Here is a 27,007-nt window from a genome sequence, read left to right as displayed (position 1 = left end):
CCGAACAGTATTTATATCATTTCTTACCTCTAAAACACCACTATATCCAACTGCGTTCAGCATCCGGTTAGTGAGGTCTGATCACACTCTGACAACAGAAGTGATCTCTTGCGCTTTGCTTCAGTGAATGTGAGACATCACTTCCTTTGTCAGAGCGAGATCAAACCTCACTAACCGAGTGCTGATAAAAATCATAATTTGTGTTCTTCTGAAGAAACACAGACACCTACATCTTGAATGCTCTGGGGGTAAGCAGATAAACATCAAATTTTCATTTTTGGTTGAACTATCCCTTTAACAATAATGGTTAGATTTTTCTGACATCATACCATGTATTGAATCACACAGTTCAAACAAAAGTATGTTTCTTCAATCGTGACAATCTGAATAGTTATGGCATGTTATAAATAGACATACATAAATCTCATAGCAGATTTAGGCAAGTGGAGCTGGGGGAGGTGGAGGGTCTCAGAGGAACTGTTATTGCACGCTGCAGGACTAGTTTATATCAAACAATGAACCAGACTATTTAAATGTTGAGCTAGCAATCTCATTGGCTGCAGGATCAGCAAAGGCCAATCAGCTTGTGCCATGCAGTAATGGTGTGACTGCTTGCAGATTGCACTTAAAGAACCTATCAACCTGCGCCATCTAGATATTTATTCTTTCAGAATAATTTTGTGTAAAGAAATTAACACTTTCTTTTTCAGCAAGTATGCATGGTGTGCTTTTGAACATTTATTTGAACTTTATTCATCATATAATTCCGAAAAAAAAAAAAAAAAAAAAACTGTATCACGGTTTCCAGAAAAAAACTTAAAGGGATAGTTCACCCAAAAATGAAAATTCTGTCATCATTTACTCACCATCAAGTTGTTCCTAACCTGTATGAATTTCTTTCTTCTGCTGAATGATTCAAATCTGATATAACAGGGTTGGCACAAAACATGTTTTTGAACATATTATGGGTTATAAAAAGTTTTTTTTTTTAGTTGTTCAGTATGTAACTTATAATGTAAGATGCACTGAAACCAAAAGATTCTACCAGAATGTACCAGTATATGAATTCCAAACTTAATAACAGCATTTGGATAATGTTGTTCTTTAGGGTAAAGGGTAACGTTTTGTTACTTTGCAGGGCTGTAAACTAAAGATTTAGGATTGGGAATCATTGTTTTATAACTAAAAACACAACACATCTATTGAAAAACACACTCGTAATCCCTCTATGGGGGTCCACCAATATGTATTGCAGTTAAAATTACGGTCCTGTTACTTTGTTCCTGTAGTGGGCAAATATTTCTTCTTGAAAGTTAGTAACCTTTTCAGATGAAATGCTGAAAAAAATGGCACTATTTCCTGATCACGACCCTTGTACTCTAAGTGGGTGGGGTGTCACAATTGCCCATTACTGCTATCAGGCACTTGTTTTCAGAGGAAGTAGCTCGTTCACAGAGATTGCTCATTGTTCTTTGGCTCCTGAGCGGCGAGATTTGGTCCCAGAGGGAATCGCTGTAATTTGGGGACTGTTTATTGAACCTGTGGGTCTGCGAGGAGGACAACGTGTTTCAGTCTTGCATTCTATTGTTGCTGGGAGCCACATGAACAACAGACTGCCAACGTCACAGTCTATCTGTCAGCCACTAACTAAAAAACAGCCAAGATATCAGCCATCCGATTCCCTCCAGAGCGCCGTTCCACTGTTCAAACACTCATGTGCCAAGACACAATTATGTAACATTTATATTTATCAGATCCATCACTGGAAGGAAAAATCACCATCAGTCAGAGAAAGCCCAAGGGACGGCTTTTTCCATTCACTAGGAGGAACTAGTCGAGAAGAAGAAGTAGTGAAATTGTAACATGACACATGGCAAAAGAAAGAGTCACCGATCAGGATTGCAGTCATAAGTTAATGTTGATTGCATTGCACTCTGGAGGACTGGGCCTGACACCTTGATGGGGCTGAATTACACCCATGCGACTGACCGATGACAGCGATGCTGTGGGATGTGCCATCAGAACTAGTCACTCACAGACTAAGGATTTAGCACATAAATCATAATCACTTTAACTGACAGTCAAAGCCACAAATTCATTTAATGACCATTTTTAAGGATTCCTAAAAATTTCTGACTCTTGTAAATAGTTAGATTCTAGAATAGTAATAGTAATAGTTTTAAGGTGAAATATGACAATTTTGGTGTGCCCAGTTTCTATATTATGCTGGGCTCTGGTCTGATCTGCATTTTTATCCCATTTTTATCATCTGATTAATCCAATTACTAATAAACGTAGCAACGCAACTCTCCTCAACAATCCACATGACTAACTAGATTTTTACATTTTCTAAAAAATAGAGAGTGGTGTTTGCCTGTGCAGAACTGGTATAAGAACCATTTTGGGTTCCTCAAAGACCCTAGTAAACAGTTCTTAATTTTTTTTTCTTAGCATGAGGAACCTTTTTCCATTATAGAGAACTTTTGTGTGATGGAAAGCTTCGCACATCCTGATTTTGCTGAGTTAGATGCATTCCTGGGTCAACATCTTAACCCAAATGTAGTCTTAACCCTATTCCTACCCCTAAACCTAACCCTACCCATAAGTTATCCCAAAAATCAGAGGGAAACGATAGATGAATAACACTGATATAGAAGCACCAATTCATGATTTTAAGCCTAAACTTGACATAATCTGTAAACTTGTCCCTCAAATCTGAGTGGTTGATTTGAATGTTGTTCCAGGATCAACAAAAATGTTGACCCAGGAACACGTTGAACTCAGCAATATCAGGTTCTGCGAAAGGTTCCATGTGTGTTAAAGAGTCTTCATGGAACCAATGATGCCAATAATGAAAACATTGTATATAACATATAGGATACACTAAATTGATCAAAAGTGATAGCAAAGACAATTTAGTAAAATTTTTCTATTTCAAATAAATGCTGTTGTTTTGAACTTTCTGTTTAACAAATAATCCTGAAAGTACTTGTCATGGCTACCACAAAAATATGAAGCAGCACAACTGTTTCAACATTGATAATAATCAGAAATGTTTCTTGAGCATCTAATCAGCATATCAGAATGATTTCAGAAGGATCATGTGACACTGAAGACTGGAGTAATGATGCTGAAAATTCAGCTTTGATCACAGGAATAAATTACATTTTACAATATATATGCATAGAAAATAGTTTTTTATTGTAATTATATTTCACAATATTACTGTTTTTACTATATTTGTGATTAAATAAATAAATGCAGCTTTGAGACTTCTTTCAAAAACCTTTAATATATATATCTATCTATATATATATATAATATATATATATATATATATATATATATGTGACCTGATCCAGCAAAATGAGTCACAGTGACCCAAATTTCAAAATTGAGATTTTGGTATCAATAGAAAGATGAGACAATAAGCTTTAAAATGATATCCTAGTCAAAGTCATACCTTGAATGGTTTTAAAGATATACCCATTTTAATTATGGTCGTCTGCCCTCTTTTTCCAATTGAAAACCTGAGAAAATCACTTTTAAAGTTTTTTGCCCGTTTTTTTGTTGATATCTTTCAAAATCCATTGCATTTAAAGGGATAAACTATTTATTTTACAGCTTAATTTGACCAAAGACATTTTTATATATATATATATAAATGCTATTAAACCAGGCTGAAGCTCAAATTATTTTAAAGTATTTATTTGAATTAACCCTTTAAGACCTGAAGGCTTTTTTAGAGTTCTTTTTTTTTCTTTTTTCTGAGCGACACACACAAAAGTAAAGACTCATAACTCCAAAACTCTAGCAAGGAGAGTCAAAAGGTAGGTATCATTTGATACAAAACATTTTAAAATTTAAGAAAATATAAATTACATTACATTTGGACATTATCTTGCTGAGAAACAGCTGATAAAAGACAAAAAATATATATAATTTTTTAAAAATAATTTTTCTTTTTTTATTTGACATGGAATAACTCAGGAACACAATAAGATCGCTAAAAAATTCTTTTTTGGTGATGCTCTCCTATATGTGAGCTGCATCTGGTTCAAATTTCGTGGTGATATTATAAAGAATAGTTTGAAAAATTGTTGTTCATTTTTTCCGCAGCCAGGTGGCGCCAACGGGCGGTAAACTCCGGTTTAGAGGTGCTTCTCAGCACTCGTTAGGAGTTTTTCAAAATGGTTAGATGCATTAAAAAGATGAGATTCTAAGCTTTAAAATGATATCTATTATGTGTTATTCCACTTTGGAAAACGAACATGGATGGGTCCGGGAACATTGGATACACACTGCATCCCGGAGAGATGAGAGACATGTTTTTAGCAAAGTATGTTAAATCATTTCGTGAGTAATATCTTGTGATCAACGCAATATATTATATTGATTTTGGATTCATTTTAATCTTGAGAATCTGCTTTAAATATTGATGTGCGATTTTTATGATCTGTGCATTTTTCATGAAGTTATGAGCATGTGAAATATACATACTTGTATTCAGTTAGCTGCTGTGCTATTTTTGTTGTAAACGCATATTTCTCAGACTCATTAGAGGGTGAAAACAACGCAACAGAAGCATGTTGGAGGCTTGATATGAAAGTTTAAAGTCTTTGGTTTTGTATGCAAAAAGAATTTTTGTGCTACCTATATGGATTCAATTTTTATTGGCTTTTAAAGAGAGACACACAAATGGGAGTTTTATTTTATAAGGCGCGCTAGTCTGACAGGAGGATGGCTGGACCGATCGCGTGCCTGTCAGTCGAAACGGGGCTTCCCATTGTTAAAAATCAGCGTTTAGGTCAGTATGTTTACATTTCTAAGCTTTTTGATTGGTTCTATACAACGTGTAACACCATATTTGTAGAGCAGAGATAATGACGTTTCAGGGGATACTGGGAAATGCTCATAAGTGACGAGAGGAGTTGAGAAGTTCATTTCCAGCGAATTTAGTGAAACCATGTCAAATTTAATAGCCATTTAAATACCTTTACTCAATTATCTGGACTACGAAACTTTGGGAGATTATTTTTGAAAGTCTGTTCTTTGAAATTAGCTTTAAAAAAAAATCGATTTTTTTCATTGTTTTTCCACATTATCGGCCCATATCTTAAAATAGAACATTGCGACTTCCGACTCATTTCGCCAGATCGGGTCACATATATATATATATATATATATATATATATATATATAAATAACTGAAGATGAATAGATGAATAGAGATGTTGTCAAAAGAGAATAAAGAAAGAGCAGTCTGGCTTTTGCACATACTGTATTGATTCTGAAGTGTTTCGAAAAATGCAATCCAGTCACAGCGCTCACCTTGCCCTCCATGTGAGCATTACACAAAAACACTTTGTCAAACGTATGAGCAATGGAGAAATGCACACAGCATTCGTGTCACGGCACGTTGACATGTCGCTGTTTGAGCCAGTGACATGCACATTTAACAGGTGACTTCACAGCAGACACCTTCATCATTCATTACAAGCAGTAGAACGAAACGAGCTCTGATGCTCAGGAGATTCGCTGTGATCCCAAAACACGTTTGTGAACAGAGTGAATGTGTGTGTGTCTGTAAGAATGTGCCTCACCATGGCTACCGCTGTTACACAGGTGAATCTGTGGAGCCTTGGAGAGCTCATTAAAAGATTTTGAAGGAATTTATTTAGTGCTGTTCAGGAGAGTGTATTGATCACACACACACACACACACACACACACACACACACACACACACACACACACACACACACAAGATTTTGTCATGAAAAATCTCTGAGTTTTTGATATGTTAATAAATATGTTGATATGTTTGGACTTGGCGGAATAGATCTGCTGCACTGCTGCTGTTGTTGGTTATTGCTGCTGCAAGTACAGGACTTGCTACTGCCAATACATTCACAACACACTGCTGTGAGCAAGTAAGACATGCTGCTGCTGTACAATATAGTAGCGTACATGAATTTCCCATAGCAAATCTATACAGGTGGAGCTGGGGAAGGTGAAGGGTTTCTGAAAGCGCGCTGCAACTACAGCAAATGCTGACCAAGTTTAAAGGTTGAGCATCAAGCTCATTGGTTAATGATACAGCAGGAACCAATCAGCTGTGCCCTGCGCCATGTTTCTCAGATCTTAAAACCTTTGAAATTATGTCCATGTATTTTTTTTTAATTATTATTATTAACAAAACTAAAATTTTCATTATTTAATAGGCCTTGATAATGATGGAGCAGATAGTGACGGAAAACTGCTAACAAGTGTCCAGAATACAAGTGAATTCCTTTCAGTTCAGTTCAATACAGTTTAAAAACCACCCCATCCCATCTTATATTTTGGTCACTAAGCAATTCCCAATTGTGAATATTAAATTTGGAATATTTAAGAATGAGTTGATTGATCCTACAGAACAAAAACAATTAACCATCTCAATTAACCCATCAGGATGGGTCACATTTGACTTAGTGTTACATTACATATGTGAGAACCCAAAACAGTTTATTGACAGTATAGCAGATTATTATATAAGCAATATGCTAGTGCAAGTTCAAACTTTGTCCTGTGGAGGGCAGTAATACACTAGCAGCGTCTACACTGCTGGAATTACAAGAAGCAAGACAAGCATTTGTGTTTGTAAAGTATATACATATTTATTTATTTTTTAGAAAATGACCGATCGTTTCACTAGATAAGGCTCTTATTCCTCATCTGGGATTGTGTAGAGTGCTTTGAAGCTTCACTGAAACTGTAATTTGAACCTTCAACCCGTTGGTACCTGCTGGAGTCCACTATATGGAGAAAAATCCTGGAATGTTATCCTCAAAAACCTTAATTTCTTTTCGACTGAAGAAAGAAAGACATGAACATCTTGGATGACATGGGGGTGAGTAAATTATCAGGAAATTTGAATTTGAAAGTTGAACAGGAGGCAGCTAAGTATAACACAGTCTGAATATATAGAATAAATCTCACAGGAAACAGTCATGAATGAGATACAGAATGGAAGAGTCACTGGAACTAGTTGAACTTAGTAGGCTTTGTGACTGAGTTGAGGCTTTATAGGGCTTTATGAGGCAGTGATCAGAACCAGGTGTGCTGATGGCATAGAGAGAGCAGGTGAGAGTAGTGGGGAATGCTGGGAACAATATGGTACAGACTGGCAAAGATCTGATTAAGTTATCAGTATGAAAATTTACACTAGGGCTGCCCAATCCGGTTCCTGGAGATCCACCTACCTGCAGAGTTCAGATCCATCCCTGATCAACACACCTGCCTGTAATTATCAAGTGCTTCTGAAGATCTTAATTAGCTGCTTCAGGTGTGTTTGATCAGGGTTGAAGTTGAACTTTGCAGGAAGGTAGATCTCCAGGAACAGGATTGGGAACCCCTGATCTACACTATTCATGTCTGCAAAGGGATGAAAACATGAAAAACAAGGTTTACCTTCTTAATATCAAGTAAGCCAATAAAATGATCCAACAATCTCAAGCCTGTTTTGGAGTGAAATATTTAGCCAAATTAACGGGTCCTCACATTTGCTGCATTCCAGAAGTGGAATTTTCACTGATTCTGTCCTTCTGATTGTTTGATGTTGTGCATTTCAGACCAATCCAGTTTTTAAATCCAGTCCACATTCATGCTGTTCCAGACCTGATATCAGTCTGTTTATTTGATGACACACAAAACAAATTCATTGGCTTCTGTTGGAACTATTTTCATTGGTGAAAGACATGAAAGACGATTCATAATATACATGCTACATAACAACAGGAAATTATGTATATAGTTACAAATGACTAAACCAAACCCTAACCCTATAGTAAGTACATGTTAATTAATATTGCACACAACTTATTTGTGTAATTACACTATAACAAGGACACCTTAAAAAATGTTTAACTGAAAACAAACTAACTGGCCATTTCTTTAATATTTAAGTTACTCAATATTAACTTCTTTTGTGTCTATAATCAAATCACATCCCTGCTGATATTCAGTACAACAGAACTTTTGTGTGATATTGCTTAAATAAATGAGGACTGTGTTTTAAATCTAAAACATTCATGCTTCACAACAAGGGTTTGCTATGAGTCCTGCATAATCTATTTAGTCAAGCATGCATGCCTCTGCATGGACTATATTGAGGCTAAACATAAGCTGCTATGCATGTTGATAATGTGCACACACAAACATTCATCTGAGCTATTCAACACTCACACATACGGCTGATCACATAATTAAATGTTCTCAGATAAATCAATCTCCACCCAGCACAAAGCAACAATAACTTAGCTAACTCGCATTCGATTTCTGATGTTGAAGTCTTTTCTCTGCCTCTGGTGTCCTCATGTTTTCTTCCTAGCGCTAGATCACTTTCCTTGGTTTAATATCAGTCCACAGCAGAGCATGAAGGAGTTGAGTGAGTGGACGGCGCATTAGCGATTAATCAGAGTAATTTGGCATGACTTAAGCTGCTTTACATCCATCACATAAGCAGAACAGCAGGCCTTCATAGGGACACAAGCAGATATACAGGCACACGTACAGCATTCTGTTATTATTATATTCACACATAGGGCCTACATTAAGTATATTACCACAGGCTAAAAGTTGCATATTACATATTTATCTTTATGTATTATGTGTATAGTTCTGATCTGCTATAAAATAATTATTATTTTTATATTACATATATCAAACCAACAATCCCCACTTTTCATAAAATACACACAGACAACATAATTAAATTGTATCAAAACTGGTTCCAATCTTTACAGGGATTTTTAAAAAAAATCTAAATTATTGTAACATTTTACCTGGCTGGGAGAAATTAGGCTTACTTTTTGACAGAAAATTTGAAAAGTCAATAAAGACAAACTAAAGGTATCTAATTATAACCAACAAATTAATATATGCTACTGCTGTTAACCATCCCCCTTTAATTCATTAACATATAGGCTAGTTTAAAGGTGCCCTAGAACCCTTTTTCACAAGATGTAATATAAGTCTAAGGTGTCCTCTGAATGTGTCTGAGAAGTTTCAGCTCAAAATACCCCGTAGATTTTTTATTATTCAATTTTTTAACTGCCTATTTTGGGGCATAATTAAAAATGCGCCGTTTAAGCGTGTGTCCCCTTTAAATTCTCGCACTCCCCGCCCCCAAGCTCGCGACTCTATAATATATTGCATAAACAAAGTTCACGCAGCTAATATAACTCTCAAAATGGATCTTTACAAAGTGTTCGTCATGCAGCATATCAGATCATGTAAGTATAGTATTTATTTGAATGTTTATTTGATTCTGAATAAGTTTGATAGTAGCCTATGCTGTGGCCAACAGGGCTAAAGCTAGCATTACACACTGTCCTTGCTTGCTTACCTGCATAAAGTCTGTTGATTCGGCTGTGCACAGATCCAGACGTTAATACTGCCTTGTCTAATGCCTTGAACATGGGCTGGCATATGCAAAATTTGGGGGCGTACATATTAATGATCCCGACTGTTGCGTCACAGTCAGTGTTATGTTGAGATTCGCCTGTTCTTCAGAGATCTTTTGCACAAATCAAATTTACATAAGAAGGAGGAAGCAATGGTGTTTGAGACTCACTGTATGTCATTTACATGTACAGAACTCTAATTATTTAACTATGTCGAGGTAAATTCAATTTTCAATTCTAGGGCACCTTTAAATGATGAAGGGTTCCCACATCTGATTTTTTTAAAATAATTTTATATACATTGCATTCTCAAAGTTTCCAGCATAAGAAGTAGGCAGGAAATATTTTATTTCTGTAAAATATAGGCTATTTCCCTGACTTTCCAAGATTTTTCCACTATGCCTGGAAATCATCCTGTTTTAAATCCATATTTCCAGGTTTTCACTGATGTTATTATCTCAAAGACTTTATCTGTGCGGCGGCTGCAGCTCCTCGTGTCCTACCTCTTCTCAGAATCTCTAAGCAGCACCTCACGCGAAAAGAAATCTGTACGGAGACAGAATGCACCGACTCCAGCGATCCATCGCTTTCTTCTCTGATTGGTCGGTTAGTGAGACGTGCTTGAGCAGCGCTGCCTCGGTTTGTTCTCTGATCGGTTGTTTTTGCAATGGCCTTGCGCAGCGCTCCCTCAGTCTGTTCTCTGATTGGTCGATAATGCGGTGGGCTGGGACAGAGCTGTCATTACAGACATCCACCACCAACGGAGAGACAATAGGGCAACAGCAGTCGCTCTGTCGGACGCATCAGCGAAATGTGCACAAGAATCAATAATATTACATCAAGGCTTTAAAAAAATAACAGAGAGGACAGCTGAAAGACACATACATTGCTCCTGATGTTCTAATAATTAACTTTGACCACAACGGAATGACTGCGGGGGTTTGCGCATCATTTGTTCCTTGAAAGGTAGGAAACATTGTATTTAACATTAATATAATTAATACAATATGTATAGTGATGCTCAGGGTCATTCTCATTTGACATTGTCATTTGCCAGTAAGAACTGCTGTAGGCTACTGTTTAGTTAATGCAGGTGCCTTACTTCTATAATACTTTATATGCATTATATGTATTATAATAACACATTATTGGTGTTGTGTAGTACATGCAAACAGCCAGGTGCATCCATTTGTTGTTTTCTTGTTACTGACATAAAGGTCTCAATGCAGCTGAGCCCATCACTATGTAATCTGCATAGAAAGCAATCCACTGAAGAACAATAGGCTGCCAAAACACATCTTGAGCTGCTGTCAGACGGGTATAACCTCAGTGAAGTGAAGGCATGTCATTGAAGCAGACTGTCATTTATAGATGTCAGTTACGTGCTAAATAGAAATGGTTATTCATTTATTTATTGTTTGCATGGATAGCCATGCATGAACAGCCACTTGCATACTCACACAAACCCAAAGGGGTAAAGTGTATGAAACTGAATGTCCTGTTTGTAACAGGTATTGTTCGGACAGGATTTTGCTGGCCAGATGACAACAAATTTAGAGTAATATAGGGTTAAAACATGACAGACACAATTTGTTATTTGAGATTTGACATTGATATTTTTACTATTGACTATTTGCTCAGTATTTGCGTATCTGTTCACTATATATATATATATATATATATATATATATATATATATATATATATATATATATATATACAACAAACATGCAAATACTGAGTAAATATTCTGTAAAAATTTCAATAAAGAGGTTTTCGGCAGATGCGATAAGCTGAAAATGCCCAAAATACTGGCCAATACATGAGACTGTCACTAGATGTGAGCATTCAGACACACACAGCTGTGTCCTTTGTCTAGATGAGCTCCATTATTTGTATTCCAAGATCTGATATCCAAGATTTTGTTTAGTCTAGTCTTAATGTTTAAACTGACTGGCACGTTTTTTCATTCTATGATGTTTGTGAAGAAACTGCTGTTGCTTGAAACTGCTTGAATTTAATGGAACATGAAATGTATTAAAATGTAATTACAACATTTTAATCAAGCAACCTTGTTCAGGCATCCTGCAATGTTTGAAATATGTATATTTATCATACGAACTGCTATAGAAAAGACCTTTCATGCACACAGAAAATACCATTTTCAACCCTGTTTACTAAATGAAACAGTATATTGAAACAAAATATAATGATATTTATTTAATCTTAAAATTAGATTTTATCCTCCGGGAATTGAACGGATAATTTAAAGTGGCTGTTAAAGCCGAATGGAGGCAGGTGGCTGGAGGGTGGGGGGTGAAAAAGTGAGAGGCCATTTGTGTGTCAGCTAAAAGGAAGATTATCAAGACAAACGTTTTATGCACAGATAAACCGTGCACAATAAGACAAGGAACATGCATTAAAAAAAGTCAATAAATTTCGTCATTTTGATTGCATGTTGACTCACTGTGAAAGCAGCAGAGAGAAGTGTAGGACCAAGCCTCGAGCCCTAAATGTCTCTGCTGATCTTTCTCCAAGCGTGAACATGAAATGTTCAGAGCACCGTGAGCATCGTGTGTGTGTGTGTGTGTGTGTGTGTGTGAGTGAACAGAACCAGCAAACAGACCAGCACTAACAGGGCTTATGGGGCTTTCTCTAAAACTCAGTTCCTGTTTTATCTCCAACCCTAATTAAACCTACCTGATCCAGCTAATCAACTTTACTTTTTGGGTTAATTTTTTTGCACTGACTCTGTAAAGTGGTATTAACTTCGAACATTAACTTGACAAATTTTGTCATTTGAACTTATAAAGTTTAGTTGAAATATCTTTATGAAAGTAAGGTGAACTTACTTTAGGTTTTCAGTACCAAAATGTTTATTTAACCTAAATAATTTTCTTTATTCAACCAAATAAATTATTATATTTCTAAATTATTATATAAAAGTTTTTATTATTATTATAAATTAAGAATTAACAGAGGTTTAGATGTTGATGTTTCCCTCCAGGAACTACGGGGCCATTTACACGACACCATTTTCAACTAAAAATCGAAAACTTTTTATGCGTTTTGGCTTTTCGTTTACACGACAATGGCACTTTGGGGGCATGAAATTGTAAACTTCTGAAAATGGGTTTCAAAGTGCATGTTTTTGAAAACGATAATGTTATTGTGTAGTGTTTTTTTTTTTTTTTTTTAAATCATAAGGTGACATCGCCATCTACTGGCCTGGCAGCATAATACAGCGTTTTTAGTCATTTTTTGCAGATCTATGTGAATGTTGTTGTCTGTACACGAAAATGCAATGGAAAACATTTTCTGTTTTTAGTACATCGTTGTCGTATAAACATACCGTAAGTTTGAGTCCACTGCAGTAGGCCGTGCAATTGCAAAGCGCTGGACTAGAAGCCAAACAACAAAATGGTTGATAAGATATTGGAGGTGCACAGTGCAACCTGGAAGATGCAGTAGGAAGTTCGAAGCAACCAATTTAAAAGGATTATTCATTCAAAAGTTTAAATTCTGTTATTTACTCACCCTCATGCAGATCCAAACCTGTAGGACTTTCTTTCTTCTGTTGGACACAAAAAGGTTTTGGAAAAATCAATAGTTGCTCAATGGCATCCAGTGAATAAGGTGTGTATATTGAGGATTCTCTGGATATTCCAGATATTCATTTCCTCTGCGGTCCCGCTACGTGCTTGGCATTGTGATTAATGGTGGAGGGATTTGTGCTGCAAAACCATTCGACAGGCTTATATATCTAGCCTCCATACACTGATTACTCCATAACTCCAATGGCAATTTCAATCTAGTTTTGAACCTTGTCTAGTTCTGTTTTCAGTGCAAGAGAAATCTTCTTCATTACAAAGACTGATGGCAATAGGTTTTTATGAAAGTACACAAGGTCCTAACACCATTTTCAGTTGCCACTGATGGTTTATCTGTCTGCTATTGGATTACCATGGGAACAGAGTAAATAAAATGCACAGTCTTACAAGCTGATAAACAGACTCAGTCCGCTGAGCATTTTCTGTCAGCATCTGTACAGGTTTCTCATGTTCTACTGTAAATTGGTGAGAAAGGCACTGCACAAATACAAACACCAGGTGTACCCGCACTAGGGAGCAAACTATTACTTTTAGTGTGCACTTGTAGTGTACTTCAAATCTAGCATATTTTTAAAAACGGTACTTGCAGATAATACAATTTTAATAAATGGCCACTTGAATGCCCAAGTCAAAAAGATTTCACCCCCAAGGCTGTAGATATGGCTCCGGTCCCTCCTTTAGTATAAGTCCATAGGATTTTTTCAGCCATTTTATGTCTGCCAAGGCAAAATCTCAAGACAGAACTCTTTGAAAACTAGCAGCACATTTATCCTCAACAAGCTACATGATTTGAGCCTTCATTCATGTCCGAGTAATGCACTGAAGTTTAATAATTATGTTTAGGGGTTGCTTGACTCCTTAATCCTAAATATCAGCAATAGTAATAGAGATAAACCTTCTTTATTTTAATACAGTTGCCAATGGCTACAGGTTGTAGTTGTACAGCTTACTACTTCTATGCACACTGTACAGAAATAGTGCTCACCTCTATAGGAATTACATAAATATTTACAGTCAGAGTGGCCGTAAGAGCACATACAGCATTGATTAAACTGTTTGTAATGATGATTACCTTTAAATTGCTAAGCACAGGATTTTGGCAGCTGCTTCATCTCTTTCAGTATTGCTTTTTCTGTAGAAGCTGGAGGAGGAGAGCCAGAGAAATAAACAGTGAGCACAAGATAAGGAACAGGTCAACAAAGCACCAGGCTCAGCACATTGGCAAGCTGTGCTACAACATGGCACATTTACTCAAGAGATGAGAAACTGTGTGGGCTGATGTCTCTGTCCACTGGAAAGACTTGCTTTGAAAAGGACATCCAGTCACTGCTCATTATACTGTTATTGTACACATTTATCTACACATTCTATCTATCTATCTATCTATCTATCTATCTATCTATCTATCTATCTATCTATCTATCTATCTATCTATCTATCTATCTGTATCTAGTTGTGTGTTTGTGTATATGTGAGCTGAGGCTCTTGGGAGTAGTGTCATGAGTGTTTGTCTGAAGGGAGCTGCTGTCACTGAAGACTTCTGTAACAGGTGTGCAACTCCCAGAACATTTTGGCTGCATAGCAACACCTTAGCAACCAGTCTAGCAGCCCTATAGAAACTCTCTAGTAAACTAAACTTGTAAGCATTTTGGGACACTCCTGTTACTTGCATCATCTTGGATTTTTTTCCTTTCATGCTTTCCCTTTGGAGAATGGCTCATACAGCACATAAAAGTTAAATTAAAATTCAGCTATGATGTGGTTTTCACTTTCTTTTGTAAGTCAATGGTGCATGAACAGAACTGAATGTAGCACTCTATTCACACTCTGCTGTGTGAATGTTGCCTATCAGATCAAGACTTTCTTATTACCTGACACAGTCCCCCTTTCATCTTATTTGCGAGTCTTCAATCTGTGAGATGGGAATTAGAATGAGATAGATTTGTGCATGGGGTTTAAAGTGTTTGATGAGTAGCCAAAAATAAAAAAATAAATACAAACTTCACCCACAGCTCTGTACACACTCCATACCCCCCCCCCCCCCCTCTCTCTCTCTCTCTCTCACACACACACACACACACACTTTCTGATTTCTACAGATGGTGTCAGTGAACAGGAAGTGCTGTCATCTCGTCTCATTCAACACATTCTTCTCTATTAATGAGCACTGGCAGGACCAATGTGCCATCAGGACTGCAAATTCATTCAGAAATCTCATCAGACAGTCTGTTATATTAGTGGAAATTCCATTGAGCATTATGAAATCTAATATCTCATGACATTCTAATTTTGTGTTTCACAGCATTCATAATGCCTTTATATTGTTTTCCCACATGAAACAACAGATGTTTAGAGAAAAAAAATTGCAGGCAATGCTACATTTTGCAAGTATGTGTGCTCGTGCAAAACTCACTCCTTTTTAGCGTGATGCTAACAGGCAGATTCATGGACATTTTAAGATTACTGCAATGGGGGAGATAAATGTGCTCATGTGGTGGATTAACAGAAGCGATCATAATTTACATTTTCGGTTTTCTATTAATGTTATGGTGAATTTAGAGTAAACACTCTAAAAATCATTTTATGTCATTTTAACATTTTTGCTTACATCTTTGATAGTGTGCATTTACTAAATTAAATTGTTTTTATTTTTTTTGTATGTCCTTGTTACATGTTAAATGTACTTACTCCAGAAATAACAATAAATTATGCAATCAAACTTTTATAAACAACCAAACCTTAACCCTACAGTAAGTACATGTTGTCAGTACTTAACTCTATAATTACACTGGAACAAGGACACCTTGAAATAAAGTTTATTAAATATAATTTCTATTATTAAATTATATTACACATATGAGCATCATATTTGCCATTGGTCAAACTTTTGCTTACAAAAGTAGTAGCATAAAATAGCTTCAGCATGTTTGGATATGTTCACAATCACAAATGGTGTTGGTAATGACATACATTGCACTTACTTTATGAATGATGTTCTTTTCTTATAGTTCTCATTTGTTTAACCAGTATAGTGCATGTTAGATGAAACAATATGAAATGGTGTTATGCAACTGGCCAGTTTGTCCTCTAACACCTTTCGGAGAGGGTTTCGTGGTGCGGAAGTAAATAGCCCTATGGGACTATGTGATTTTAGCATTACAAAGGGGATCGGTCTGGTTCTGTACGCTCTGATCTTTTGTTCTACACGGTTCCTCTCATGCGTTCTCAATTGAGATACAGCCTGTGATGTTGTGCACATGAAAGGGCCTCCATAGAACAGAAAGAAGATCAGTGAACTGTACGATGCATGAGGTTATATAAGGCATTGTTTGCATTGCCTAACAATCCCAACAATCTCTGTAACTTTGATGTTGCTGATAAAGTGTGTGTCCAATGCAATCATGTTCAGCTGCCCTAGGTGTGGAAAAAGTTATTTTATGGTATTTTATCATGTATATCAACAATCTCCTCTCTTTTTTTTCCTTCTCCTACCTTTAGATTTCTAAATCATCCCCGTTGTCGTGGTAACTGGCCGCTCTGTCTCTGGAATAATGAGCTCCTCACCCCACATGTCCCGTTCCTCTGTTGACATCCTGGAAGAGCTGCAGCTCATCACTGCTGAGAACCTGGAGAAGCTGGACTTTAATAAATACTATGAGGTCATCAGGGAGCTTGGCAAGGGCACCTATGGCAAGGTGGACCTGGTCATCCACAAGATCAGAGGTAGGTTGAAGGGGATGGACAGCATGGATGCTATAGACCAGGGCTTGGGAACTCTGACCCTCGAGATTCACTTTCCTGCAGAGTTTAGCTCCAACGCTGATCAATCCCACCTGAACAAGCTAATCAAGGTCTTCAGGATTACTAGAAAGCTACACTGGCTTTTCAACAACATGCCAGCTGTTCAGACGAAACATCTTCCTAAAACACTTTCAGTAGACCAGAACTCCATGATAAAGGTTTTTAAAATTACTTCTTATCTAGTACCTGTAAACAGTGCATGCCATTTTAAAGACTGCAAGTAAAGAAAGTTTATGAAGGCATATGATGACTAGCTCTGTAAAAAGCAGTCCATACAACTCATATGCTACTGAGTCTTCTGCAGACTTAGAAGATGATTTAGAGAAAAAGACTTCATTTGCTCTCCATTAATATTAACTTATGTCGAGGACAAACAATTGAGATATGAAAGGGATCTCATTTGTGGTTTTTCTTTCCTATGGGAAATGTTCCCATTCAAACTGACAAAGAATGTTTGTACACAAAAATGAAACCCACCTACTCTTACAAACACACACAGGCACACATTTCTCTCCGTCCTGTGAAATCATGCATTATTTATCAGTCATCTGTCATATTTTCAAGATGCTGTTGATCAAATGGTTACTGCGGCTCACAGCTATTACATACACTTTCACACAAGAGCTTTTGGAGTGGACACCTGTCCATCTGACATGGATGTTTAGTTCGTTTGACTAGTGCATGAAATGGTTTTCTTCTGAGTCTGCTGAATAGATGGTCTGGTATACAGTTCATATGAACTCCAGTATGGTTCAGCAGACAAATGCAAGTATCATTCTTTATGTAGCATTTTGTGGCAACTCACATCTCTGTCAGATTTGCTATGTTTTTTTTTTTGCTACAGTTGTAAACAGCTGCCACTAGTACTTATGTGGCACACATTGCTAACAAAAATGAAAAGCCTTTCAATTACAGTATGTCCACTTGCTGTTCTTTGTGAAAAGTAGCTGGTGAAGCTAGTCAACCGACATGTTTCTTTATCTGGAGGTGCTTAATGACCAAGGAAGTCTTGCTGGTTAAGCTAATCAGGAAGCCTTGTTGGAACATCAGCAACCAAATCATAGAGAACCAATGACCAAAACATATGGTATGATGGTGACCATCACAAAGGCATAGCTTAAAATATAAGCACCTCCTCCCAGCTACAGTTTCAGGCTCTTTCAGGATGTCTACATGTTCTGATCAAGACGTCATGTTTACCTTTCCTTTTTTTAGAAGGGTATTGATGCTCTCCAGCCTATAATGTGCCCCCTGGTTTGGCTTGTGCATCCTCCAGATTTCAAAGCGATGCAAAACACACCATCTGTTAGCATCCAAAACCCCCATCAGTCTCACCTCATTTATTATTCACATGCAGTACGGGCCATACTTAGAGGATGGATGCTGCAGTGCATTGTGGGGGGAGTTCCAGGAATCCACAATCCCACTGGTCTCAGCAGAACTCGTCCCCTGTGCTGTCATAACATTTACAACTCAGGAAATCTGCTCTAATTCCTGACAGATATTGCATCTATAACATGGAATGTTCTTCAAGGGATGTGTGTTTACCAGCCGGAATATCACTAGGAGTGGAATGACTTTTTGGAGGAGTGAACTAAATTTGTATTCACCATTTTCCATTTGTAGTTCGTTTTAACCACTCCTCTGATCTTGACAGTTTCATGATTTGTTTTGGTAATTCTCAGACTGTAAGTAAATGTTTTGTATTCCAGAAATATTCTCATAGCAAAATCCCTGGTGTTAAATGAACACTGCTCGGTGTTTATATGGGAACCACCAGCAGAGTGTTAAAAGTAACACTGAAGCGATAATTATGTGATTAATTGAGTGATGATTTAACATTATTGAAGACACCTGATGATAACAAGCAGAATCACTAAAGAAAAGAGAAAGGCAAGAATAATTTAAAGTTGTTTAGTCACCATTATGGTGGTCAGTGTTTCCTTTAGTTGGGCAGTTTGTCTCTGATTTTTTTAAATGAAAGTTTTCTCTGGCTGCTGTAACTGTGTTTGTTATGGCAAGAAAAGCCAGAGAAAATGTTAAGATGAGATGATGATGGCTACTTATTGATCATAATCTCTGGTTTTATAGGTGATGTCTAATGAATATCACCTCATTGATGGTAGTAGCACTACACAGCTTTATGTTAAACAGTGGTGCAATAATCTGAAGAATGTTAAAAACAGTTCTTTGTTTTAAATGTATAGTTTTCCCTTCCATTAAAATGGATTAAAATATTGCTGAAAGTAAGTAAAGGCTGAAAGCCCTTAGGTTTATATATAGTAAATATGTCGACAAAGAGAAGAGAATTGAAATCTTTATTTGCACAGAGAATATAAGGTTGAGATTGCATTTTCTGTGAAGTACTGTAGGTATTTGGGTAGTTATTGGAACTTAGTTATTGGAACTAGCCACCAGGGCGGTTCCCAAGGAACTAAATGTTCCCCTAGGGCAAATTTCCTGTTTTTTCCTGGTAATTCCTATTTTGTTGATTAGAGCCTACTCTGAAGTAGGAGCTAATTTAGTTCCTCCAAAAGAACTAGAACTAAATTTGTTCACAGTTCCTATGGTGCGCACTAAACACACTAAACACTGCGTACTTATACTAAGAGTTATAGGAATTATGAACAGGTTGCTCCAGTGTGAAAGCCTCTATTGTCTGTCATCTGCCTGAGCAGGTGCATCTGTCATCTGCTTATAATGAAAGTCCTTTGTGAAGGCCTTTATCTTGTATACACAGGAAGCTTCTGCTGTCTGTTGTGTTATGTAATAACAAAGTTGGGGGCGGGGGTTCCTCTTGCCATTTGACCTTCCTTTTAAGTGCTTAGCAGCTGCTATCCCTCTGCAGTGTTATGCAAAGGACTTCAATAGCGAATCTCAAGCAAAATCTTTTTGTTCAAGATGTTGACTGTGTGACTGACAATCGTAGTTTGTCCCATTTAGTGGTGAGTAAATCTGAAATATGCCTCAAAAATTGAATGGCAGAAAACAATACTCATTCAAAATATAGCACGACAGTTTCTGTAAACACTGGAGAAATTGGTGCAAATGTGTAGATTTTGTAATCAGAACTACACAATCTAAAAATAATAATTACTGATCATTTCACTGACAGGAAACAAAGTGGAATACACAGTTCTGCATGTGGATATCTAACAGTGTTTTCAGATCTGTAGATTGTTTGATGTGTTCCAAAATGGGGATTAAATTTGTAGCAATTTTTTCTTGGTTTAGTTTGCTTTCACAAGGCAATATTTCTAAATGGACCCAAGTTTGTTAATACAAGTCATTTGTGAGTAAACCGTCCCCTCGTTGGTCAGAAAACACCTGATTCTGCTCATAGCGGTCATCTGTCAGGATTAAATCAGATGATTAAAGCCCATCTCTTAGAGACACTCGCTAAACACCTTGTAAATTTTGGTATTTTCATGTCTCGGACAGTTGTTCTAAAATATGTTTGTCTGACCAGACATGGGGCCAGTTCGGAGCTTCAAACCACCTAGTTGCTAGTTCGTTGATCCATTGGGTTGGATTGCTTTCTCACCACAAGCGAACCGCTCTGGAGTTCATTTTCAAGCGTCCAAGACCACCTCGTTCAGGCAATCTTTGACCGATTGTTTTGTGGTGGATCCTAGTGAGACTGCTTTTTTCATATATGCCTAAATGAACCAAACTAAGGGAAAAAAACATGTCAGGTTCCGAAAACAAACCCTTCAATTTTATCAGGTCTGAGGCTGAAACCACCTTTCTCATTCTACTAGTGGAAGTCATTTCATGCATTGATACAATGAAAAAGTTTTTACTGCAAGGTAAAATGTACTGGTGCCCCTACATAATACAATGTGTACTGCAGTTGAACAATGCAATTAATCAAACTTGTGTAGCTGGACGTGCTTGCATTCTTACTTACATGGCTTCATGAGCAAAAAAAAGTTAGAGCAGAATTAATCAACAGAAAATATATTCATGTTAGTGGCTTTTGCTTCAGGTATTCTTTTCAAATCCTTTCAAACTTTCTTTAGAATTTATAGTCAAAGAAAGCTGTTCCCTTGGTAAATTATTTCCCATATTAATACATGACCTTGACATTGTCTCGGCGTGACATTTCAAAAGAGCACATTCAAATTTTGCAAGTAGGCCATTAGCTTTGTGTCAGCGGTAGAATAAAGCTAAGCAATGTTAACCTCTACCTCTCTTCCTTCCCTCCAGGCACGAAAATGGCTCTGAAATTCTTGCGGAAGAAAACCACTAAGCTGAAGAGTTTCCTTCGCGAGTACAGCATCTCTCTTTACCTGTCACCTTGTCCTTTCATCATCAACATGTTTGGCATCGCCTTCGAAACTGATGAATACTACATCTTCGCTCAAGAGTATGCGCTGGCAGGCGATCTCTTTGACATCATTCCTCCGCAGGTGAGACAACCAGAACTTCTTTGCCTCTCTTGAATCTCTACTAATAGACATATTCCTATTGCATGCTAAATGAATTGTCCAAAATGGAAGCATTAAAATGATTTTGGTTCTGTGAAGATATTTTTCATTTCTTAATGTTATAGTATACTAAACTATGTTCTCCAAGTAAATGCTTCAAGTAATGATCCTCCAAGTAAATACTTAAAAAGTAGCAGCATACCTCTCTCCTTCCATTGTCTGACAATATAAACAGAGAAATATGTAATTGAGAACCAATTTTATAGGGGGTTAGGCTGTATTAAGTAGGAGACACAGAGAGTAGGAGAGAAGTAAACAAATGTAAAGGACTGACACTAGAAAGAATGCAAATGCGATGGAATGATGTCGTCACTAATATGTAAATGAGTGTATCTAGCGACATTTAGCTACTTTTTGAACAGTATTCTGGTACTTACCATTGAACGCATTTGGCAACAGTGCCTTTGTTGGCTGTTAAATGAGGACTTTGTGTTCCCTGCAAACTTGTTGCTGCATTACAAAAAGTCTTCAGCACTATGCTCCAGATTTGCCAGTCTGTGAGAATTATGATAATATCCATTATGTAACCACATGGTGTTTCTCCATAGTGTCTAATTCCGTATTCTCTCCTGTGCGTAGGTTGGACTGCCGGAGAACGTTGCCAAGCGGTGTGTGCACCAGGTGGCGATTGCACTAGATTACCTGCACTGCAAGAAGCTGGTGCATCGTGACATAAAGCCGGAGAATGTCCTCATCTTTGACAAGGATTGCCGGAAGGTGAAACTGTCAGACTTTGGCATGACACGCCGTGCCGGCTCTCCAGTGAAGCGAGTGAGCGGAACTATCCCATACACGGCGCCAGAACTGTGCGACCCCGGCCGGCAGGAGGGTCTGTGCGTGGACTACAGCACTGATGTGTGGGCCTTTGGTGTGCTTCTGTTCTGCATGCTCACTGGGAATTTCCCCTGGGAAAAAGCGCTGCCGTCTGACGCCTTCTACGAGGAGTTTGTGCGCTGGCAGCAGCGGCGGAGGCGGACCAGCGCAGTGCCTTCGCAGTGGCGGCGTTTCACTGACGAGGCGCTCCGCATGTTCCGCTGTCTACTGTCCATCGAGCAGGACCGCCGATGCTCCGTCAAAGAGGTCTTTAGCTACTTCAATCACTGCTGGATGCTCGACACGGAGAACGGCAATACGACCCATGCCTCAGGTGGTAACTGCAATGGTGGCTCAATGATGAATGCCCATCAGGCTGAGCTTAGCTCTTCTTCCTCAGAAGAAGATGAGTTGGTGGACCGTTTGAAGCAACAGAGCTTGTCGCCTGTGTGTGGGGTAGCTAAAGGAGGCATCGTCATGGAGCCGGTGGCGGCGCACTACTCCTCTACCTCCACCAACAGCCCTGCTTCCTCCAATGGTGGCTATGAGCGCGTTTCTCGTGACAACAACGGCAACAGTGGTCGCATCCTGGTCACAACACCAATTGAAATATGCGTATAGAGAGCTCACTGGCATTAACCTACCTTGCACACATACTTGGGATCACTAGATGACAATAAGGACTCAAGTCCTCGTAAAGCATCATAGGAAAAGTCGGTAGCTGACGCACAAGTGCTCCAAGAGCATCCCAAGGAGAGTTGACAGCGTGAAACTGTTCCTGATGACGAGTATCTCTGAGGGAATGTGTAAGACAATCGCCAAAGCCTGCCGATTGTGTATCAACCATGTTTTCCACGTATAATTAGACCAAAATGGTTGAAAAAAGTTGGAAACTTTAGAAGAATAGGGGAAAAAAAACTCTTCTATGAAAATATGAAGCAATATGTTGATTTTTTGGCAAAAAAAATAATTGAAATGAGTAGAGATTTTAAAAAACTTTGATTTAGAACATGAAAAAAAACAGCAAAAACATTTCACGTGGAGATTTAACGTGGTTTAGGAAGCACAGTAGGAGCTGTGTTGGTATTGTTTCGTGCTTGTGTATCCCTGTGGTCAGTGGATATAACTTTGGAAGCTTATTGATTACTTTATAAGTGTGTTGTATTATTAATTTAGGTCTTGACCTTTTTGTTATTTATTTAATACTGTAGCATTACAGTGTTTAATTATAATTTGCGGAGAAACTGCACTGTCAATTCTCAGTTTTTGCTCACTATGAAACCAAAACTGGCAAGAAAAAGTCATTTAATTGCAGAAGACTGTTAGGGAGGTTTGAAAGTTAGGTGCAAAAACTCTCTTCAGAGTAACGCATAGATGCAATCCATATAATTCCTCTCTATCTAGGCATGCAGCACTTGGCCCTGCGTCACCAAAATAGTTGTACAAATCTTGCATTCAGAGAAAGGGCTGTGTGTGCCCCACTAAATGCAAGAGCGATTTAGACACGACGGCTCCCAGAAGCACAGTTCAAAAACCATTCAGCTCTTGTGTGTTGACATACAGTTCATACAACGTAAGAACAGTACAATACAACATTATAAACATTTCCTCTTTTTTACATTCTCTCTGAGCATCACGGATGGAGCCCTGATAGCACACGTATTTCACTGAAACGTCTTTTTGATTTCCTCTAGATGTCAGTTTTAGATCCCTTGCAGTGTCTTGGAGAAGTTCCCGTCGGACGTTAGAACGTTTTATATTATTATATATGAATTTGCTCTTTTCAAGATGTTTATCAGGTGTTTGTACTCGAAACGCAATGCTCTAAAAGAATGTTATGCTTTCCAGATGATGTTGTCTTTCATAGATGTCTTGTTGATATACGTGTGCTTACCGAGTGAAGGATTTCTCAGGTATACCATTCACTGTGTAATATTGAAAAGTCAACATGAAGTCAAAATTTATCCTATTTACTTTCTTAATATACATTTTCGGTCTTACTGTGCACGGATCAGTGCACATTATTCAAATAAAAAATTTCCACCTCTAAAAAGGTTTAATTTTTTTGATTACATCACAAATCCCTCTTACTTTCAAACCCTCCCCTCCAACCACCTGACTTTATTCTGGAATGTAACAGCCAATCAGAGTAATTCAAATGACTCCCTACATTTTTTTTTTTCTCATTAAAGGATTAGTTCACTTTCAAATTAAAATTTCCTGATAATTTACTCACCCCCATGTCATCCAAGATGTTCATGTCTTTCTTTCTTCAGCCGAAAAGAAATTAAGGTTTCTGATTAAAACATTCCAGTATTATTCTCCTTATAGTGGATTTCAATGGAGCCCAAACGGTTGAAGGTCAAAATACAGTTTAGAAATAAGGCTCTTATCTAGAGAAACCATCGCTCATTTTCTAAAAAAAAAAAATATATATATAAATTTTATACATTTTAACCATAAATGCTCATCTTGAACTAGCTCTCTACTTCTTCTCTATTTGAATTCCAGCAGTGTAGACACTGCTAAGTGTATTACTGCCCTCCACAGGTCAAAATTTGAACTAAAATGTCATATACAATATGCTAGTGCAAGTATATAACAATTAGTTCAAACTTTAACCTGTGGAGGGCAGTAATACACTTAGCAGTGTCTACACTGCTGGAATTCAAATAGAGAAGAAGTAGAGAGCTAGTTCAAGATGAGCATTTATGGTTAAAATGTATAAAATTTATATATATATTTTTTTTTTTTAGAAAATGAGCGATGGTTTCTCTAGATAAGAGCCTTATTTCTAAACTGTATTTTGACCTTCAACCGTTTGGGCTCCATTGAAATCCACTATAAGGAGAATAATACTGGAATGTTTTAATCAGAAACCTTAATTTCTTTTCGGCTGAAGAAAGAAAGACATGAACATCTTGGATGACATGGGGGTGAGTAAATGATCAGGAAATTTTTATTTGAAAGTGAACTAATCCTTTAAGTATCCTGTTTTATGTCATTGTCATTTTACAGTTATTAGTAAAATTATTGTGTAAAATGGGTCAAACACCACTTCATGTTGTCTTTAACATCCAGTTTGTTACTCAGTTGAGGTGTAGGAAGGATGTGTTAAATAAAGATGTCATATTTATGTTTCATAACGAATGGGATAGTGATGTCTAAAATATCTGCTGCTTTGTGCCAGGGAATGAAGGTCCAGTTGAATTTCTGTATAAGATCCTTTTATTTGGGCCATTAATTGCATATTAAAAATGTCACTAGCTGCTAAACCTGGTATAATTTGAAGTTAGATGTATTAAAATGCCAATAAAGTGGAATGTACTACCCTGTTCCACACAAGTCTTGCGCAATTTAAAAACAGTTTTTCTTTTCTTTTTTTATATTTATACATTTTATTATGAGATTTGTTCGATTTCGTAGTCTTGTTCAAAGAAAGGTAGCAAAAGAAGGTCATGTGTTGTTTTCTTGTGTTGTTAAAATGAAAAAAAAAAAGTGTCGACAATGTTTGAAAGGGCATTTTGCATGGATATAACAAAACAGAGAAGTTGGTATCTGTGCTACTTTTAGAATTGTGACAAATATTGTGTAGTAATACTTTCAATTAGCACAAGTTTGCATAACTTGATAAAAGTTTCAGTGGTCAAAAAGGACAATGTGCAAATAATAATGTTTTTGTATACTTCATGTGCAGAACATGGACTGAAGGCCAACCGTGATGGGGCAGTACATAACATATTGATTTGCTCTCATAGACAATAACTCATGAAGAAGCTCAATGTGACTCTGAAAGACATTTTAACCCTTCCCCTGTAACCCTGTATATGAAGAATACAAGACAATTATGAAAATCTTTTGCTGAAAGGACAAAGGCAAAAACAGACGTTTTCAAGTGTTGTGTTTTCCAGAAATATTTGCATGAATCAACATTGCTCTGGAGAAACATTGTAGAAATAAACACTAAAAGTACTGAATGTCGTGGCTTTTGTGTCTTTTCTGAAACATTATAAAGGCAGGTTTTCACACTGACCATTCTTTGCTCCTTAGAGATTTTGGTTTTGATTTTTAAAATGCTTCAATGCAAAGTTCCTATACATTTTTCATGTCCCACCATATTGATATGACTGCTGATCTTCCTGTTCCTAATAACTGAGGGTATTTCACTCCCATTACCTTTCAAAGTACCTTGAGTATAATGATTAAGCATGGAAGTAGTCCCTCTTACAGGTGTCACAAACATATGCTCCAATCAATCCATCCGGATGCTCTCCATTGCAGTGAAATCTACCACCATTAGGCTACTGAAACATGTCTATAGAAGAAACAGATTCTTTTTTAGTTTATTTTAAAACATATTCATTCAAGCAAGATCTGAACTCATGACCAATGCAACTGTTGGTGTCTGTAGACCGATGAGTGTACTTAACTGAAAATTTTAAAGACATGATAAATGAAGTAGTATAAATGGCAGTTACATGCTGTCATATTTATTTTGCTTAGTTTGGTTCTTTATATTTAGATTCTTTGCTTGTGTTTGCATGGTTACTGACATGGTTGTTGATTTCCCACACCTGGGGCTCCTACCATGATGGTAGTTGAACAAATTCATGGTTACAGGATTAGTTTCGAATTGACAAAACCACATCAATTCAATCAGGCTTTGATGGTACCATTGACACTGATCATCAACTTTGTCTGTCAACTCAGGCTTTGATTGCGAGTTTATGGAGCATGTGCACATGAAAGTGTGACATCAGTAGTGAACAGCCAATCACATGTCTCGAAACACAGAGAAACTGTAATTCACTTCTAGTCATTTTTAAAGCTTTATCTATCATATGGAG

General features: G+C 37.3%; 1 protein-coding gene across 1 annotated transcript; it reads left to right on the top strand.

The window, feature by feature from the left end:
- The first annotated feature begins 10,064 nt into the window (after positions 1 to 10,064).
- On the top strand, positions 10,065 to 24,420 carry unm_sa1261 (un-named sa1261). The gene is made up of 4 exons (XM_048189513.1): positions 10,065 to 10,411; positions 16,555 to 16,779; positions 21,067 to 21,269; positions 21,927 to 24,420. Exons 2-4 carry the CDS (start codon positions 16,608 to 16,610, stop codon positions 22,779 to 22,781), a joined length of 1,230 nt encoding a protein of 409 aa, XP_048045470.1. The 5' UTR covers positions 10,065 to 10,411; positions 16,555 to 16,607; the 3' UTR covers positions 22,782 to 24,420.
- The last annotated feature ends 2,587 nt before the right edge of the window (positions 24,421 to 27,007 follow it).

The sequence above is a fragment of the Megalobrama amblycephala genome, linkage group LG1 (genome assembly GCF_018812025.1).
Source record: "Megalobrama amblycephala isolate DHTTF-2021 linkage group LG1, ASM1881202v1, whole genome shotgun sequence".
NCBI classification, from domain to species: domain Eukaryota; kingdom Metazoa; phylum Chordata; class Actinopteri; order Cypriniformes; family Xenocyprididae; genus Megalobrama; species Megalobrama amblycephala.
Note: the sequence above shows the minus strand (reverse complement) of the source record. Positions and strands in the feature narration are given on the sequence as shown.

Bases quoted from the DNA above. Each gene is read 5' to 3' on its own strand.
- unm_sa1261 (XM_048189513.1), top strand. From the start codon at position 16,608: ATGAGCTCCTCACCCCACATGTCCCGTTCCTCTGTTGACATCCTGGAA. The intron at 16,780-21,066 runs GTAGGTTGAAGG...CCTTCCCTCCAG, and splicing joins GGTCATCCACAAGATCAGAG to GCACGAAAATGGCTCTGAAA. The intron at 21,270-21,926 runs GTGAGACAACCA...TCCTGTGCGTAG, and splicing joins TTGACATCATTCCTCCGCAG to GTTGGACTGCCGGAGAACGT.